The sequence below is a fragment of the Actinia tenebrosa genome, unplaced genomic scaffold (genome assembly GCF_029948245.1).
Source record: "Actinia tenebrosa isolate PJP-AT-01 unplaced genomic scaffold, QUT_ActTen_1.0 PGA_scaffold1__47_contigs__length_23844297, whole genome shotgun sequence".
Lineage (NCBI taxonomy): Eukaryota > Metazoa > Cnidaria > Anthozoa > Actiniaria > Actiniidae > Actinia > Actinia tenebrosa.
Genome location: NW_028292578.1, coordinates 2,652,840 through 2,670,443, shown reverse-complemented (window position 1 = coordinate 2,670,443; position 17,604 = coordinate 2,652,840). Strand labels below are relative to the sequence as shown.

The window sequence follows — 17,604 nt, the reverse complement described above, 5'->3', positions numbered from 1 at the left end:
AGTGAAAATGATTATAACTAACTTTAAGAAAACAGGATCTTTCATGCAGCCTCAACAGCAAACACTAGAGGTTTCATGTTTACAGCTAATAAACATTACAAGCACATGTCAATTGAAACTGTCTATAGAGATCGTGGGAAAACATATCTGTATTAGTTCCTCCTGACACCTGCGTCTTGTCATTGGAACGGAATAGATCTGTACGAGGAAATATAACATCTCCCAGATTAGGGATATTTTTGCATCTCTTCGGACAAAATGTCCAGGATTCTTCTACTAATAGTTAGTTTTCTTGCTACACAAACCTTGCAGAATCCCGTGAAAAGCAAAGATAATGGTATGTACTTGAATTGACCTATACTGATCATGTATCATTGAAAGTTGAAATTATCATTTGTGAAACGTGATACTTTTTTGACCCCATCCTTATTATTATTATTTTTTTGCTATGAGTTATTACGTCAATATAATAATAATAAATAATTAAATAATAGCTAGCTGCCCTTGTTGGTGGTATCTTTTAAGTAAAAGCTTAAACGTATATAACAAAAGCTTAAAACTATACCACCAACAAATCTAAAACCTCAAAACTTTGTAATATTCAATTCTTAGGACACTAATCAAGATTTCCAACATTTTATATTATATGATTATTTTATATGAATAAGTTTAAAGCCTCAACACTTTGTAATATTCAATGTTTAGTACACTTAAGTCAAAATTTCCAACATTTTGCATTAATTTGATTGTCTTATTATTTTAAGATCTGCTCTCAGCTGCCACCGACAGGATCATTGATGCTAATGAAGGTCTGTAAAATATCTTCACATGTTTATTTCGATAATGTTACGTCAAAGAGAAAACATGATCATGTTACCTAAAGAACCAACTATTGCTCAATTTTGAACATAAAAATACTAATAAATTATAAGCTATTCGATTATCGTTCTAATAGCTGAAGATGTTGACTCGAAGCTGTTTGAAGGGGACATAGAGCTGAGTCCCGAAGACATGCAGCAAGCAGATAACAGAATGTCTAAGAGAAATGCTCAACGAACACGTCAAAAACTATGGAGAACGAAAATCATACCATACGAAATAGACAGTGAACTTGGTGAGATAAAGGATATTTTTCATACATCTACCAACCCACCAACCCACCAAACTAACCAATGAACATGCCAACCAACCAACCACTGACCAACCGACCGACCAACCAATCCACCACCAACCTACTTCTCTACGAACCTTCATACTAATTTTTTTCCTTCTTTTTCTTTTTCTTCTTCTTCTAATTAGTGTTTTTCCTTACCTTCTCATCGTAGTATTTATTGATTTATCCCTTCATTATTTCGTTTATTTATTCAAAAGCGGTTAATTACGAAGTGGACTAAATCGGTTTTTTTTTTTAATGCAGTGAAAGAATCCTTTGAGGAGCAAATCATGGCATCAATAGAAGAATTCCATCAACATACTTGTATACGTTGGGTTCGACACACGGTTCAAAAAAACTGGATCAAGTTTATCAAATCTCACAAGTAAATATTTTCTTATTCTCTTCTTTCGCATACCCATAATACTTTGCGGCGTTGGGGAGTAACTATATATAAAACCACTCTTAGTTTACTGAAGGCTGGTAAGACAATATTGATAATACCTCGTTTGATATCCAAATTTGAAATAAGACGTAATAAACATAAAGAGATATAATATAATTTTGAAGAAGATTAAAGCAAATTTTAAATATTTCTTCGTAAGTTAATAAATTTCCTGCAACACCTTTTGATGTTCTGAACGAACTCAGAATGAAATGATAATTAGTATGGTAGAGATAAAAGCAAGCATAGTATACAGTCAATTGAAGAACGCTTTTCATTTTGGGACAGTGTTTTGATTGGTTACCCCTCAGAGCGCAAAGCAATATGCGAAAGTAGGATGAGATATCCCATAGAATATTTGTAATAATGGCCAGGTATTGCTGCGTTATCTTCGAAAGGCAAAAACAGTCGTCCCTGGGTGGGCTCGAACCACTAACCTTTCGGTTAACAGCCGAATTCGCTGACCGATTGCGTCACAGAGACTTGGATGACGTCAATCTTGTTTCCATTGATCGGATATAGGTCTTCTGCTTATAATCACTAATGTTATCTTCAAAAGGCAAAACGAATCGTCCCTGGGTGGGCTCGAACCACCAACCTTTCGGTTAACAGCCGAACGTGCTAACCGATTGCGCCACAGAGACTTGGATGATATTAAACTAGTTTCCAATGACTGGATATAGGTCTTCTGCATATAATCACTAATGTTATCTTCAAAAGGCAAAACGAAACGTCCCTGGGTGGGCTCGAACCACCAACCTTTCGGTTAACAGCCGAACGCGCTGACCGATTGCGCCACAGAGACTTGAATGACATTAATCTAGTTTCCAATGATTGGATATAGGTCTTCTGCTTATAATCACTAATGTTATCTTCAAAAGGCAAAACGAAACGTCCCTGGGTGGGTTCGAACCACCAACCTTTCGGTTAACAGCCGAACGCGCTAACCGATTGCGCCACAGAGACTTGAATGACATTAATCTAGTTTCCAATGATTGGATATAGGTCTTCTGCTTATAATCACTAATGTTATCTTCAAAAGGCAAAACGAAACGTCCCTGGGTGGGCTCGAAGCACCAACCTTTCGGTTAACAGCCGAACGCGCTAACCGATTGCGCCACAGAGACTTGGATGACATTAATCTAGTTTCCAATGATTGGATATAGGTCTTCTGCATATAATCACTAATGTTATCTTCAAAAGGCAAAACGAATCGTCCCTGGGTGGGCTCGAACCACCAACCTTTCGGTTAACAGCCGAACGCGCTAACCGATTGCGCCATAGAGACTTGGATGACATTAATCTAGTTTCCAATGATCGGATATAGGTATTTTGCTTATAATCACTAATGTTATCTTCAAAAGGCAAAACGAAACGTCCCTGGGTGGGCTCGAACCACCAACCTTTCGGTTAACAGCCGAACGCTCTAACCGATTGCGCCACAGAGACTTAGATGACATTAATTTAGTCTCCAATGATTGGATATAGGTCTTCTGCTTATAATCACTAATGTTATCTTCAAAAGGCAAAACGAATCGTCCCTGGATGGGCTCGAACCACTAACCTTTTGGTTAACAGCCGAACGTGCTAACCGATTGCGCCACAGAGACTTGGATGACATTAATCCAGTTTCCATTGAACGGATAGCGGTCATTTAGTAATAATTACTAATATTATCTTCAAAAGGCAAAACGAAACGTCCCTGGGTGGGCTCGAACCACCAACCTTTCGGTTAACAGCCGAACGTGCTAACCGATTGCGCCACAGAGACTTGGATGAATATATATTAAGTTTCTATTGATCCTATATCGCGATAGAATTTTAATATATTCTTAAACTTGGCGTATTAACATAACGACTTTTTTTGTCACGGCTTAGGTGTTCATCTGCCGTCGGTAAAGAATACTGGAGTGAGGGTTCCCAAAAAATTTCACTAAATGACGGCTGTAAGAACAAGGGAACGATACTCCATGAAATGATGCATGCAACAGGATTCTGGCACGAGCAATCACGCCCTGACAGGAACAAATATGTGGAGATCATGTGGGAAAACATTGAACCAGGTACGTATAGACCCTTTTCAAATGAACCACTTTGGCGATGCGGCGGCGGCCATCTTGCCAGGGGCAAAACAAAACAGAGATCACGGAAATTATATAGAGTTTCGTGTTTTTGTCTTTCTTTTCTGGATAAAGGTGCTCGATGTACCGTTTTAATTTATCTTTTGTTGTATACTCTATGTACATCAATCGACGTCATTACTGTAACAAAGCTTTATTTGTCGACTCCTGGACGCTCAATAATGCCTTGCAATCCAAGATGGCCGACGTATTGCCGAAGTAGTCCATTAGCATCACTTGATAGATGGTTTGTAATCTGCAGCGTAAGGCCGCAGAGTATTCTTGAGTTCTTGTGTAACATTTTGCAACATCGTATTCAATCACCAATGTTTTTTTCTGCACCACAGGCAAGGAAGACAACTTTGACAAATATGACCACCAAACTATAGATGATCTCGGTGTTCAGTACGACTACGAAAGTATAATGCATTACGGGAAACTCTCATTCAGCACTAATGGCAAGTCTACGATTCAAGCTGTTGGGAATCCCGATATGGAGCTGGGACAACGAGACGGGCTGAGCAAACTCGATAAAATAAAGCTTAATGCTTTATACAACTGCGAAAGTAAGTCACTTCACTGAATTAGAAAACAAATATCCTTAACTTTTGCATTTTAGACCACTTTAGCTTAGTCGACGCTATCGACGCTAGCAAGCATAAGCATGATAAGGATCACTACATACGCAAGCGCCATAGCACTTTTTTTTAAAGATCTTAACCTTTAATAACATTGAAATACTGAAATATCTGATCATTCAAATTTATTAGCAAGTCTCTGTGGCGCAATCGGTCAGCGCGTTCGGCTGTTAACCGAAAGGTTGGTGGTTCGAGCCCATCCAGGGACGATTCTTTTTGCCTTTTGAAGATAATATTAATGATTATAAGCAGAAGACCTATATCCGATCAATGGAAACTATATTAATGTCATCCAAGTCTCTGTGGCGCAATCGGTCAGCGCGTTCGGCTGTTAACCGAAAGGTTGGTGGTTCGAACCCACCCAGAGACGATTCTTTTTGCCTTTTGAAGATAACATTAATGATTATAAGCAGAAGACCTATATCCGATCAATGGAAACTAGATAAATGTCATCCAAGTCTCTGTGGCGCAATCGGTTAGCGCGTTCGGCTGTTAACCGAAAGGTTGGTGGTTCGAGCCCATCCAGGGACGATTCTTTTTGCCTTTTGAAGATAATATTAATGATTATAAGCAGAAGACCTATATCCGATAAATGGAAACTAGATTAATGTCATCCAAGTCTCTGTGGCGCAATCGGTCAGCGCGTTCGGCTGTTAACCGAAAGGTTGGTGGTTCGAACCCACCCAGGGACGATTCTTTTTGCCTTTTGAAGATAACATTAATGATTATAAGCAGAAGAACTATATCCGATCATTGGAAACTAGATTAATGTCATCCAAGTCTCTGTGGCGCAATCGGTTAGCGCGTTCGGCTGTTAACCGAAAGGTTGGTGGTTCGAGCCCACCCAGGGACGATTGCTTTTGCCTTTTAAAGATAATATTAGTAAAAAACCGATATCTGATCAATGGACTTTATCCAACTAGGCATAATGTTCCAATGTTAGCTGCTCACGTGTCCTTCTCATGGAGTTAAGATTCTTTACATAACTAATTGTATGTAAACCTACAGTTGTAAATATCTTCTTTTAAATATTGTGTGCGCACCAAAGAAACTTTCTTTTCTGGCTTTCCATATTCGTTCACTTATCCGTTTATTTCTCTTTTTGTCTCTATAGGTCTAAGTGGGAGATGGAGCACATGGTCAGACTTTACACCATGTAATCAATGTAAAAAATATCGACAGCGATATTGTACAGACCATAACAAGGCTCTTTGCCCAGGTGCTGATTATTATGGCATTCAAACGCAAATAGTTCAATGTACTCCTCAGGAATGTAATGGTAAGAAGACTGAAGGGGCAGAATGGTCTTTAAAATGTTAATTAAATGTTAGGACTGTTTCAGTGGTACAGTCATTATGTATTGATTTTTATCCCACACCATAGAAAATACAGCCAATGAGAATGGAGGAAATCCATTGTATATTCGTCCTTTCGACCTTTCCATCATGCGCTACGCCTTGAATCCAATAATTTTTATTTTCTATGCTTTATGATAAAATAGTCAAGGCTCTTGTTTACATATATAAAAAATACCTTTGACGAGTGCAATATTCAACGGTATACCACTTGAGAAAGCATTGTATGTCTAGTATCTACACGATGCTTGCTACGCTTAATATATAAAGGCACTGCCACCATGCTGGCTGACTTGAACCAATATAGCGGCTATAGGTTGTATTGTAATGAGAATGATGCGTGATAAACATAAACGGTAAGATTTTCTTTTTCTTTAATTATGAGGACTCATGGTCTCTATTTTATTATCTAGCTCCTATTGATGGCCACTGGGGAAGGTGGTCAGAATGGTCAACATGTAGTGCGACTTGTGATCAAGGCACACATACCAGAACGAGGCTTTGTGACGATCCAGCTCCAAAACAAGGCGGAAAAGAGTGTACTGGTAAAAGGGTTGATAGACAACCATGTGTTATGAAAGATTGTAATCTTGGTAAGAAACCTGCCTAAAATCTATTGCGTTTTGAATAGTACTTTATAAATGGCAATTTTCTTACTTAGGTCCCGATGATTGCGAATTTGATGCTGGTGTTTGGTGTCACTGGATCCAGGACGAAACGGACTCAAATCCTATAGACTGGGAACGAACGTCAAAACCAACTCTAACTTTTGGGACTGGGCCTCCAGGGGATCACACGTCTGGTTTCGGTAAGGATATAATACTCTATTATTACGTTTACCATAATTCAATTTAAACATGCTAAAGATTTTATAAGGGTTATGGGCAAACGGTCTTTTGACTGCTTTAGTCAGGTACTTGAGACAAGCGAGGTGTACACGGCCTGTATTATATAGCTAGTATTGAGTCATAAAACAAAGTACTACCATCCAGTTCTTGTATCTGCTACTGTTTATATCGATATGGAAAGGTAACACACACTAATGTTTTATTGTGATTTAATTGTTCATAAAGGTTATTATATCTTTGCGGAATCTTCAAGCCCAGCTACTAAAGGAGACACAACTCGACTCATTAGCAGACGCTTTACTCCGAGCTCAGGTCGCTGCATCACTTTTTGGTATTACATGTTTGGCCCAGGAGTAGGCGAACTTAGAGTCTATATAAGGGACTTAGAATCCAACTTAAAAAAGAAGATATGGGAAAAGCAGGGTGACCAAGGTGCAGCTTGGATGAAGAGCACGGCAGATATTATAAGTTATAATATATATGAGGTAATGTATATTAGTAGGCGTGCTACTGTGTGGTAAATGAAAGTGCCTTGTCGTTTTAATCATGAATTTCCTGTCACTAGGTTGTTTTTGAAGCTGTTAGAGGATCCACATTCCAGGCTGATATTGCACTTGATGACATCATGTTTGACGATGGATTATGCCATAGTCGTAAACCTGCTACCACCATGTTCACTTCTAAGCCAGCAACTGAAGAAGTCCGACCAACTGAACCTTACTTGACAAAAGCCCCATCTACTCAGACCCCAGGAGAAACATCAACAGAAACACCATCTTCAGAAGCCCAGACGAAAGTCCCGTCAACGACAGTCCCACCAACAGAAGTCCCATCGACAACAGCCCCACCAACCGAAGTCCCATCGACAGCAGCCCCACCAACAAAAGTCCCATCAACAACAGTCCCAACAACAAAAGTCCCATTGACAACAGCCCGACCAACAGAAGTCCCATTGACAACAGTCCAACCAACTGAAGTCCCATCAACAACAGTCCCATCAACTACAGCCTCACCAACAGAAGTCCCATCAACGACAGTCCCACCAACAAAAGTCCCATCAACAACAGTCCCACCAACAAAAGTCCCATCAATTACAGCCCCACCAACAGAAGTCCCATCAACTACAGTCCCACCAACAGAAGTCCCATCAACTACAGTCCCACCAACAAAAGTCCCATCAACAACAGTCCCACCAACAGAGGTCCCAACAACAGAGCCAACTTCGAACGTGGTTCCATCCACAAACGCTCCCTCATCAGAAACAATCGGTAAATTGCTAACTTATTTGAGGCCATACTTTCAAAAGAAAAACTATATTTGCCCTTCATCGTTAATAAATAAAATACAAAACTCAAACGTTTACTCTCACTAATTGTGCTTTAACTGGATTCTCTAGATGATTTTTGTGATTTTGGGTCTATTGAACATACACTTTGCACATGGAAGAATGATCCTACAAATTCCAAGGCACCTGGTGGGTACGTATTCGACTGGTGGTGGATGCAGTTGCCTACACCAAGTGAAAACACTGGGCCATCAGCTGACCACACTTCTGGGCTAGGTATATTTAGATTGCTTTTTATGGTTTGCGAAGTAGAAAAGTTCCAGAACATATGTGTCTACCCAAACATTACTGACGCAACCGTCGTCATGGTTGATGGAAAACGTGTGATGTCTTTAGGGGTGTCTGGATTGCACAAGCATGTAGTGTTTTAAAAGGGTGGACTGTGAGAATCAACGGGGTCTGTCGTTACGCTAGTTTCTGAGTGGCCAGAGGCAATAAAAAGAATTCCAACTTGAAAATGTATGAATTAATGGAGAGAAATTCCAAATTTCCCTCTTCCCGAAATTAAAATCAATTTTTAATTGCTTAAAATATTCAGCGAATGAAAGGGTTAGTTTAATAATTATCTTGCTATCAGAGTGGTCCTTCAATTCTACCGAAGGTTCCTCATTTTGCATTGCAAGTATCAAAGCGATACTTCCAAGGTGCAACGTCTTTTTATGTGGAATCATACATAGTTACAGATTTTGTAGAGATTATATTACCTAAACGGCAAAAGAGCAGACAAAGTCACTGCTTCTAGTAGGATTAACTTGGCAAGTCATTTGATACGAGTCATTTATCATCTTACAGGGTACTACATCTATTTAGAATCGTCTAATCCCTTCGTAGCTGGAAATAAAGCGCGGCTTCTAAGTAGACAGTACCAGACTTCCACGGCCGTTTGTCTTCATTTCTGGTATCACATGTTTGGAGATACCATTGGTTCACTTACGGTCTACATTGATAATGAACATGGGAGAAGTAAAATATGGGAAATCAAGGGAAATCAAGGGAACGAATGGAAGAACGCAAACGTTCCTATCAAAAGCAAGTCATCGTTTAGGGTAAGATATCTGAACAAATAGGTCATCGATCCATCATCTAACTAGATCTTAACTGAGACTCTGACCCTGCTGTAGTATATTATGTGAGTAAGTGTCCCACGTGACTGGTGCATCATGTGTTTCAAAAAAGCTTAAATGAAATTTGGAAGATAAATGGTACACAAAAAGCGAAACTTATAACAAAGACTGAAACCATTGTCTAACATCTCCTAAATTCATTACTTTGGCTAGAACGGCCATATTGCCAGATTAAGTTGAATGATACTTTCCCTTTCCCCTTCACTGCCATGGAAAAAATCATTGATAATCGATGGACTTTCTCATTTACAGATTGTCATTGAAGGTGAAAGAGGGCTAGGTTACACTGGAGATATTGGTTTAGATGACATTGCTGTCAGAAGTGGGTCATGCTCTTAGAGGACAAGGTATTGATTCTTTATCCTTTCTCAACAGCACTTGCGGAATCGTCATCGGGACATGTACATGAGTCGGTTTTGGTAGAGCCAATCATGGCGTACGTAAATGACATACCATAGGCGCGTGCCTTGAAAACATTGTGTTTTCCGACAAGGTCATGGAAACACTTTGATTGACGTCCACCAAACTCACTTCTATTATGTCGAAATTGCACAAATCAGCAAGTGCGACTGAGACACGACTGTAAAACTATGGCCCTTGTTTCATAACGATCGAATTGAAGTTATGAAACTTCAGCGGTGTGAACAATAAGTCAAATTATGTTTGCCCTCAAACACCCACAGTGTAATATGTAATTGGGCCCCCATTTTCTTTTCACACAGGTTAAGAGGTATGAAGATAAAAAGTGTAAGTGATGGACCACGTGGTAGAAATGATTTGTCTTCAATCATTAATAGGCTTCTGTAAAACAGCAGAAATGAGTTAAGAAGAATAAATAATGATTTGTTCAAAATAAAAGTCGTTTCTCGTAATTGTACCGGTGTAAAATATAGAAATATAATCATAATTTGAATCACTATCATTATCATCATCATCATCATTATTATTATTATCATCATCATTAGTATTAGTATTAACCTCATCATTAGTATTATTATTATCATCAACTCATAATCATTATCAATAGTAATTATATTATTTTAAAGCATACAGCCAATATACTTTTACTAAGTTACAGGAATAACAGATAATGTTGATGTTTTGTAAATCTTTTAATTGCCCGTTAAAATGTAGAATCAATGATGCAAAGAATTAGACGAAATTACATATTTTCCTTACAAATGAGTACAGCCGTTTTCCCCATCCTATTTTCTATTTGCTTGTATATATTACATAACATCCCCCTAAATATTTCCCGCCATATTGGAACCAACCTGAGATCTGTTGCGTGACAAGTCTTCTCATTATCCTCCAACATGTTTAGAATGGATACATTAGCAATAATGTAAGTAAACTAGATGAAAATGACAGAAATGAATCAGCAGGCCAAACTAGACAGCTTGATGTCATCCAAGGCGATATCACTGGCAGTACCACTACCACGAACAGCTTGAAAGATAATCTGGAAAAAATGTACAGCAATAACATCGTTGTTAGTAAAGTAACACTAAATAGATTTGTTGTACTCGTATATATATTTATATATAGGACAAAACGAAAGAATTTCAATCTCCTGAGAATTGGAAACCTATCGTTATGTCACCCAAATTGAGCTGCATTCAATCAATGTGGTTACTATGGAAACCAATTAACGCATTTTTTCTTAAAATTTGCATAAAAAGACTTTGTTGTATCAAATACTCACGGTGTAAGTGACAGGGCTCGAGATGGTGACTTTTCCGTTTAACCAGCTGGAACCTTTGTCCCCACTCACACCCCACACTTTAGTGCTACCACTTGAGGTCTTCACATAGACGTTAAGGGAGCCCATGTTCGCACCCTTCATGTGATACCAGAAGTCAAGACATGCAGCACTGGTTGCCTGGAAACCACTCTTCTCGTAAGTTCCAGTCGATCCAGGTGCCAAGTCATAGGCAGTTTGAATGATGAAATATCCTATAAATAACATGATGATAAGGGGCTGTTACTGATTTATCTGACGGTTGGAATAGACGATAAACTGAGGGTGTTCTGAAACGTTTTTTTTTTCAATTAGTTTGTAGCATAAATAAGCAAAGTCATAAACTATCTGTAATACATAACAACAACGTGACAGCATTGTGATAAACGTATTCTAAAGTGGGCAAATTGAAAAGGACCGTTAGAGGGCTTTCAATTGGTCTCGTGCATCCCTCCTTTGGATCCAACTTATTGTGATTAAAATTTTAAACCTTTGTAGATTTTGTGAAAACTCTTTTCAAGGACCCAGAACCGGCAACAAAACATCAGTATAAATGATTTGATGGAAAATTGCTACCTCACCACGCCCTCCCCGGCAATATTTACAAGCCCTATGCATTTTTTTCTAGCGATATATGTCATTATTTATCTATTTTTGGTCACCTGAGCCTGAGGTATGATCACCAGATGGTCCTGTTGCTGTACTCGATGCTGCCTCGTTTGTTTCAATCCAGTCATAGTAACTTTCAGTGGGGGAAACACTGTTGGAAGCACCGTTTTGCCATCCACATGAGTAAGGATAGGTCGTGCCATCAAAATTGCACGAATGAATAACCTCTGGAAATAAATAAAAAAATTAAATGCATTAAATGAGGCGCTGTGAAAGAGCTGTTGCTTCAGTATAAACGAGGTAGTTCTTTCTTGGTGTTGCAAAAAAAAAAAAAAGCGTATTTCGATTTCGTTTGTATAGCTCCAAATTCGTTATCCTTGTTATTGTTGTATTGTCTTCATGCTTCAGGTGCCTTGCAACGTCATCAAAAAAGAGCCGAACAAAATGGTTGGTCAGTATTACAATTAAATAACATAAAGAAACATATTTTTGGATTCATTTGTTATTTTTGTCATGTTAACGACGGGCATTTTCCTCGCACGGTTTACCATGGGCTATGAGAATACATATACTCAGTAGCTTAGCTTTTCAGAATGCTCAATTTGCAGTAGTCCGCTAGTTTGTTTTATGACACAAATAGATTTCTAATTTGTGGTAAACCAAGTTTATCCCACGATAATTCAAAGATTGGGAGACTAAAATACTGATAAGCTCCCTTATACTGATATGAAGGAGGCTCTTTACACTTGGATATACAACGAAGCCAAAATTGGTGTGTGTGTGTGCTGAAGAGAGGAGAAAGGGGGTTCCTCCTCTCTTTTTTCGAGAGATTTACTAGCGAAAGAGCTATAGACCCCTTTCGTGTGACGTCGAAAATGACATGAGAAATGTTTTCAAATTTCAAGAAGAAAAAAATTATTGCTTTGACCCTCGGAAAGGGAATAGACCAGTTTCGAATCCCAAATTACCGCTGTGTTCCTTGATTACAGACTCATTTGCACAGGGTTAGCCTCGTATCAGTGTTGAAATATTTAAAAATACCAACAGAAAAGTAAAGAATGCACAACTTCAACAATACAAACATTTTGAAACTTGACGGGCCTTGACTGGAACACGTGAATATTCTGCACAAACTCGAGGCTAACCCTGTGCAAATGAGTCTGTAATCAAGAAACACAGCGGTAATTTAGAATTCGAAAGGGGTCTATTAGTGCACGCTTCCTTCCAATTTTCGACTATACAATGGAGCTTAACCCTCCCCCCCCCCCCACCCCCCCGCATCCCCTCCCCCTCCCCCTCTTCCAATTCACTCTGCCACCTATGAACCAAATGTACACTAATCATAAAGATAATGTTTTGTTCTTACGAGATGATATGCACGTCTGAGCGTTACACGCCTGGCTTTCACTACTGGTACCAGCACATTTGGCACCACCGTTCTTTGGTGCAGGGTTGTCACAGCTTCTTGTTCTTTGCTGCGTGCCTCCGCCACATGTGGCGCTGCAAGTACTCCAAGCACTCCAGGATCCCCAATTGCCATTGACTAAACCTTTATTTAAATAATATAAATTTCTAAAAACAGGATCCCCAATTGCTATTGACTAAATCTTTATATTATTCAAATGATATAAATTGCTGAAAACTGCAAAAGTTAAAAGAAATACACTTAGTTTTCTATATTAAAACCTCTAAATTTCTCTTGTATGTCGGTCCCCTTGTCTTCTCTTCCGTGTCCTTTTATTCCTCTCCTCTCCTCTCCTTATGGTTCACTTACCATTGCACGTTGTACAGGTTTCGTCGAACTGGTTCTGGACACCATTTGAGCTTGCCCCTGGACATTGGCTGACCGCTTCTTTAGTACAGAAACGTTGGCGCATTTTGACACATTTATTGCTGTAAGAGTCGAGATAGCAAGGGCCATAAGAAGACCACGTAGACCAGGCGTTGGATGATGCTAAAATAGAATGAAACATCAAAGGTTACAAAGACACGAAGTTACCCCTCGGACCTTCATGTAATTGAAGGTCTAAGTTTTCAAATAAGTTTTCAACTAATAAAAGAAGATTGCTAAAACAGGAAAGGTAATGTTTAATATAGTAATATCAGTACCACTTAAACAAAGCATTTTTTTTTTTGAATACATATACTTACGACTGTCACAATCGTAAAGTTTGTTCAACTTTTGGATATCGAGCTCTGTCATGCCATTGTCCTGTCCAAGTGCCTTATTTGAATCTCCTTTAGCTTGAATGGTTGGCTGGCCGTTCTTGGAGAAGTCCGTTTTACCATAATGCATCAGGCTACCGTAATCGTAATTCAAGTTAAAGGTGTCAGACGAAAGAGGAGAGACCTTCTGAAAATTGTGTTCTTGGCCTGAAAAAAATCGAGACAAGCCAAATTTCATTCAGTTTAGTTCAACATACTACAACAATTGTTCAAAACGTGAAGGTGACATCGTCATTATTTTCGACTTTCTGGCATTTCCAGAAGTTACGATAGTCAGAGTTGCTTGTTATTCTTTCCCTCACAGTGCGCCAAGGATCGAATTTCCGGTTCCTGCATTTTACCTCATCCCGCAAGAGCGACAGCTATACGTAAATTTCAATAGACCTTTTGGTGCAATGGTTTCCCATTAAAAATTAAACCCCGTGCCATTCCCCGGAGAACAATATTCTTTGTTTGAATAGTATTCATATAAATGTTTCTTCGCATGCGTGACAGTTAAACAAAGAAATTATACTTTAGGGAATGACACGTGGTATGTAATGGGAAAATCGCCACGAATAAGGCCTATTGGATTCAATAGATGAAGAGGTACGTGTCAGTGAGGATAGTATTGCTAAACCAATATGATTTTTATCACATTATTAAATAACTGTTATAGATCTCGTGTTCTGATTGGTTGGGAGCGCGTGCTTTATAAGAGCACACAGCACGCGCGCGCCCTTTCAGTTGCGTCATTCCTATCCAAAATAACGGCTATTGTAATTTGTATTTTATAAAAGAAATATAAATCTTCCTTGCTGTGCTGTGTGGAGTTATAATGCACTTGGGGATTGGCAGAGCACTCGAAAAGTGTTGAGAAGCACTCTGCTACGCCTGTTCTGCCAACTCCCGCGTGCTTTATATCTGCACACAGCACGCGCCCACTTTTTCTATTTCTTCATTTAAAGCGTCAATACAGTCAGACCGATTCAAATGCCTAACTTCAAAAACAAATTACAATATGTTTGCTAGATTGTTCACAGCACTGGTATAATGAATAATGAACTCACCATCCATGATGTTAGCAGAATTAATTACAACATATTCATCTCTGTCGGGTCGAGATTGCTCGTGGTTCACTCCAGCCGCGTGCATCATTTCGTGCAAGATGGTGGGGACATAATTACATCCATCACCAACTGACAATTCTTGTCCGCCACTATCACCAACCTTACCAACATATGACCAACACCTACGATAGGGACACATACTTAGGCATTCTAGAGGCAGTTGAATTTAGCTTTTGCTACCATGGTACAATAGTCGCCTTCAAAGTTCCCTGCGCCATCTTGAAAGGTAGCCGTACCTTTGCATCAAGGCGAGACGAGCGATGAGCTTGCAATGATAGAGACATATGAATAATTGTCCATGGTGTTAAAAAAAAGGTCTCCATCATGATGAAAATTTAAACCAATCAAATCCATGGTCGATTTCTGTGTTACCCGTGCCTTCGGCGTTTTGTTAGAAAGCTAAGAAGGCTTTGGGTACGGGAAAGTGCTCTAATTTGTAACTGAGAAGCGTGAGAGTTTTTGATGCTAATGGTAACCAAACCTACCCGTCCTTTTCCACAAACTTCACGAACTTAACATCACTAGCTATTTATGGAATATGAGAGATTGGAAAAAGGCCCTAATTGGTAACTGAGAAGCTTGAGAGTTTTGATGCTAATGATAACTAAACTTACCCGTCCTTTTTCACAAACTTCACGAATTTAACATCACTAGCAGTTTTTGGCTCCCATTTGATGCAAGTTTTCGTAGCAAAGATATTCATCGCGCTCAAAATATTCGAGGTCCCAGCACTCACTAAAACATGAAAGCAAAGACCATAAAAAGGATTAGTTTTTTACACAAGTGAATATAATAAAACCGGGGCGTTCACTGTCTACAATTTACCTCTTATGCTGCTATATTCACCTAAAGGTACAAAAATACTAATGGAGGAAAAACCAATAATTGGATTTGGTGCGCGTGGTCTAAACCCAAGGCTATTAAAAAACCGGCTAATTTAAAAAATGCCATACCCCTGAGACATCACAGAGGACTGATCTGCCACTAATGTGCATATATGGATTACGCTCGATACAATAGAGGTCGAGATTAGCTGATCCCCGTCGTATTTACATAAAGTTTGAAGTGTAAAATGATTTACATTATCCGATGCATTTTTTTTCCTATGTTACTTTCCGAGACAAAAAGCCAAGCCTGGTTTTGCAAAGTTAGTGTAGTAAGAATTTGATCCCTTTTCCGCTTTTCCTATTTTGACCATTTTTCTTTTCTTTTCTTTTCTTTTCTTTTTTTTTTTTTGCTTTAATTTGTTCCGCAGAATTTTAAAAGAAGATTTAAGCAAGGATGGCGTAGCGGTGAGAGTGCTCCCCTTTCACCAATGCGACCTTGGTTATAGTCCCACCGGGCTCGATGTCCGAGTTCTCCGGTTTTCCTCCCTCAGTAAAAACCAACCTCTTAATTTAAATTGGAATGAAATGGAAGAAGAGCCACTCTGTGAAATCCACTGTTAATTCCCATTATTATTATTCTATGTTTATTACTTATAACGAATAATTCTTCTACCAAACCATACCAATATCTGCATCAAAGACGTAAGGAATCCTCTTAGTTCTCCAGACAAACACACGATTCCTCATGGCATTTCTCTTGAATATGATGCTTTTCAATTTTTTGATTTTGATTTTTTTGATTTTTTTGATTTTGTTCTTGAGTTTTTCGAGCTCTTCTGGCTCAACTCTTATGTCTCCTTCGTAAAGCCTGCTTGCCATTCCAACATCTGCAAAATGAATGAAAATCATAACTTGGCTATCAATGGAAACACATAAAGTATATCTTTATATCATGTTTAAAGTTGGACTTTAAGGAATAGGAATGCAGACGCTGTACAATGGTCAAAGTACATTAGTACACAAGAAAATTATAGAAATTGTTCTTTATAAGCATTGTGAAGACAAATGCAAACCTTCATTTATTGCCGCGATTTTCCCGCCAGCACTCTTCATTTTCTTTAGTTTTTTCTTTAAGCGATCAGTCAAATCTAAACAAAAGTAAATAGTTAATTAAAAAAGAAAAAAAAACTAAAAATAAGAACGTTGTTGTTGTTTTTTTGTCGTTTTCATTTATGCGTTTTGCGTACGTGTGTTTTCAAAATGCGCCATCATTTTCAATAGAGTTTATAGCAAAATCAACAATCAAAGTAGCTACTGACTTACGTTTTGGCTTATATTTGGCATCAAGTTCTCCAAGGAGAAAAAAAATTGCGAAGAGTACCAACAACTTCATTTTGTCCACTTGTTTTACCTCTAGGATCGACGGCAAAAATCGAGGCGATGATGTCGCCTTATATTGCATGCGCAGCTTAATTTCACACTGACAAAAGTGTTAGATGAACAAGAAAACCACATGACGCGGTTCTCACGGTCTTTTGTACTAAAAAATCTCAGGCCTAGATTACAGCATAACAGTAAATAAACAATGGGCATTCAAGGGATCTTTTCATGTTTTTACAAACTTTTTAATGAATTCTTGAAATCTTTTGTTTGGAATAGTACGGTATCTAGATAACCTTAATTATTAGATTTCAAGAAAGTTTTTGTTAGATCTCGATAAGATTAGTTATGTTCTTAAAAACCTTGTCTTAAACTTGGTGTTTGATGTTCGATGTTTGATGTGAAAGCCTTGGTTTATTGATAAGGTTGTCTTAAATCTTTGAGAAATTATTGTTTGTTGTAGCTCTTCATAACGGTATAGAGGGATAGTATGTTCTCGAAAACCTTTTCTGCCATCTCGATGCAGTCCTACTCTCACCTTTGGGATACCCAATACTGCGCAACAACAACTCGCTATATTGCAGAGAGTAAAAACAATTTCCGTTGAAAACACAAAGAAATAACTGTAATCAACCCTCCCTACTACACTTACGAGAGTATAACTATAATTATAAAAATCCCGGT

General features: G+C 38.6%; 2 protein-coding genes and 14 non-coding genes across 16 annotated transcripts; 6 read left to right on the top strand and 10 right to left on the bottom strand.

Annotated features, from left to right (window-relative positions):
• Window positions 1–174: 174 nt before the first annotated feature.
• Window positions 175–9,886, top strand: LOC116303372 (MAM and LDL-receptor class A domain-containing protein 1). Its single transcript, XM_031712901.2, has 15 exons — window positions 175–337; window positions 765–809; window positions 956–1,114; window positions 1,418–1,538; window positions 3,477–3,661; window positions 4,066–4,284; window positions 5,471–5,635; window positions 6,125–6,304; window positions 6,373–6,519; window positions 6,785–7,044; window positions 7,125–7,827; window positions 7,956–8,120; window positions 8,697–8,950; window positions 9,281–9,375; window positions 9,751–9,886. The coding sequence occupies exons 1-14, from the start codon at window positions 259–261 to the stop codon at window positions 9,365–9,367; spliced, it is 2,769 nt and encodes a 922-aa protein (XP_031568761.2). The 5' UTR covers window positions 175–258; the 3' UTR covers window positions 9,368–9,375; window positions 9,751–9,886.
• Trnan-guu (transfer RNA asparagine (anticodon GUU)) lies at window positions 2,008–2,081 on the bottom strand. Its single transcript has one exon. It is a non-coding gene; the product is annotated as a tRNA-Asn (tRNA).
• Window positions 2,169–2,242, bottom strand: Trnan-guu (transfer RNA asparagine (anticodon GUU)). The gene has a single exon. It is a non-coding gene; the product is annotated as a tRNA-Asn (tRNA).
• On the bottom strand, window positions 2,330–2,403 carry Trnan-guu (transfer RNA asparagine (anticodon GUU)). The gene has a single exon. It is a non-coding gene; the product is annotated as a tRNA-Asn (tRNA).
• Trnan-guu (transfer RNA asparagine (anticodon GUU)) lies at window positions 2,491–2,564 on the bottom strand. Its single transcript has one exon. It is a non-coding gene; the product is annotated as a tRNA-Asn (tRNA).
• Window positions 2,652–2,725, bottom strand: Trnan-guu (transfer RNA asparagine (anticodon GUU)). The gene has a single exon. It is a non-coding gene; the product is annotated as a tRNA-Asn (tRNA).
• On the bottom strand, window positions 2,813–2,886 carry Trnan-guu (transfer RNA asparagine (anticodon GUU)). The gene has a single exon. It is a non-coding gene; the product is annotated as a tRNA-Asn (tRNA).
• Trnan-guu (transfer RNA asparagine (anticodon GUU)) lies at window positions 2,974–3,047 on the bottom strand. The gene has a single exon. It is a non-coding gene; the product is annotated as a tRNA-Asn (tRNA).
• Trnan-guu (transfer RNA asparagine (anticodon GUU)) lies at window positions 3,135–3,208 on the bottom strand. Its single transcript has one exon. It is a non-coding gene; the product is annotated as a tRNA-Asn (tRNA).
• Trnan-guu (transfer RNA asparagine (anticodon GUU)) lies at window positions 3,296–3,369 on the bottom strand. Its single transcript has one exon. It is a non-coding gene; the product is annotated as a tRNA-Asn (tRNA).
• On the top strand, window positions 4,492–4,565 carry Trnan-guu (transfer RNA asparagine (anticodon GUU)). Its single transcript has one exon. It is a non-coding gene; the product is annotated as a tRNA-Asn (tRNA).
• Window positions 4,653–4,726, top strand: Trnan-guu (transfer RNA asparagine (anticodon GUU)). Its single transcript has one exon. It is a non-coding gene; the product is annotated as a tRNA-Asn (tRNA).
• On the top strand, window positions 4,814–4,887 carry Trnan-guu (transfer RNA asparagine (anticodon GUU)). Its single transcript has one exon. It is a non-coding gene; the product is annotated as a tRNA-Asn (tRNA).
• Trnan-guu (transfer RNA asparagine (anticodon GUU)) lies at window positions 4,975–5,048 on the top strand. Its single transcript has one exon. It is a non-coding gene; the product is annotated as a tRNA-Asn (tRNA).
• On the top strand, window positions 5,136–5,209 carry Trnan-guu (transfer RNA asparagine (anticodon GUU)). The gene has a single exon. It is a non-coding gene; the product is annotated as a tRNA-Asn (tRNA).
• A 239-nt stretch (window positions 9,887–10,125) lies between the features above and the next one.
• Window positions 10,126–17,164, bottom strand: LOC116303371 (uncharacterized). Its single transcript, XM_031712900.2, has 11 exons — window positions 16,864–17,164; window positions 16,614–16,688; window positions 16,224–16,427; window positions 15,328–15,448; window positions 14,654–14,835; window positions 13,530–13,751; window positions 13,153–13,332; window positions 12,745–12,927; window positions 11,432–11,605; window positions 10,734–10,984; window positions 10,126–10,490 (listed from the first exon to the last, which is right to left on the bottom strand). Exons 1-11 carry the CDS (start codon window positions 17,000–17,002, stop codon window positions 10,407–10,409), a joined length of 1,815 nt encoding a protein of 604 aa, XP_031568760.1. The 5' UTR covers window positions 17,003–17,164; the 3' UTR covers window positions 10,126–10,406.
• Between the last annotated feature and the right edge of the window lie 440 nt (window positions 17,165–17,604).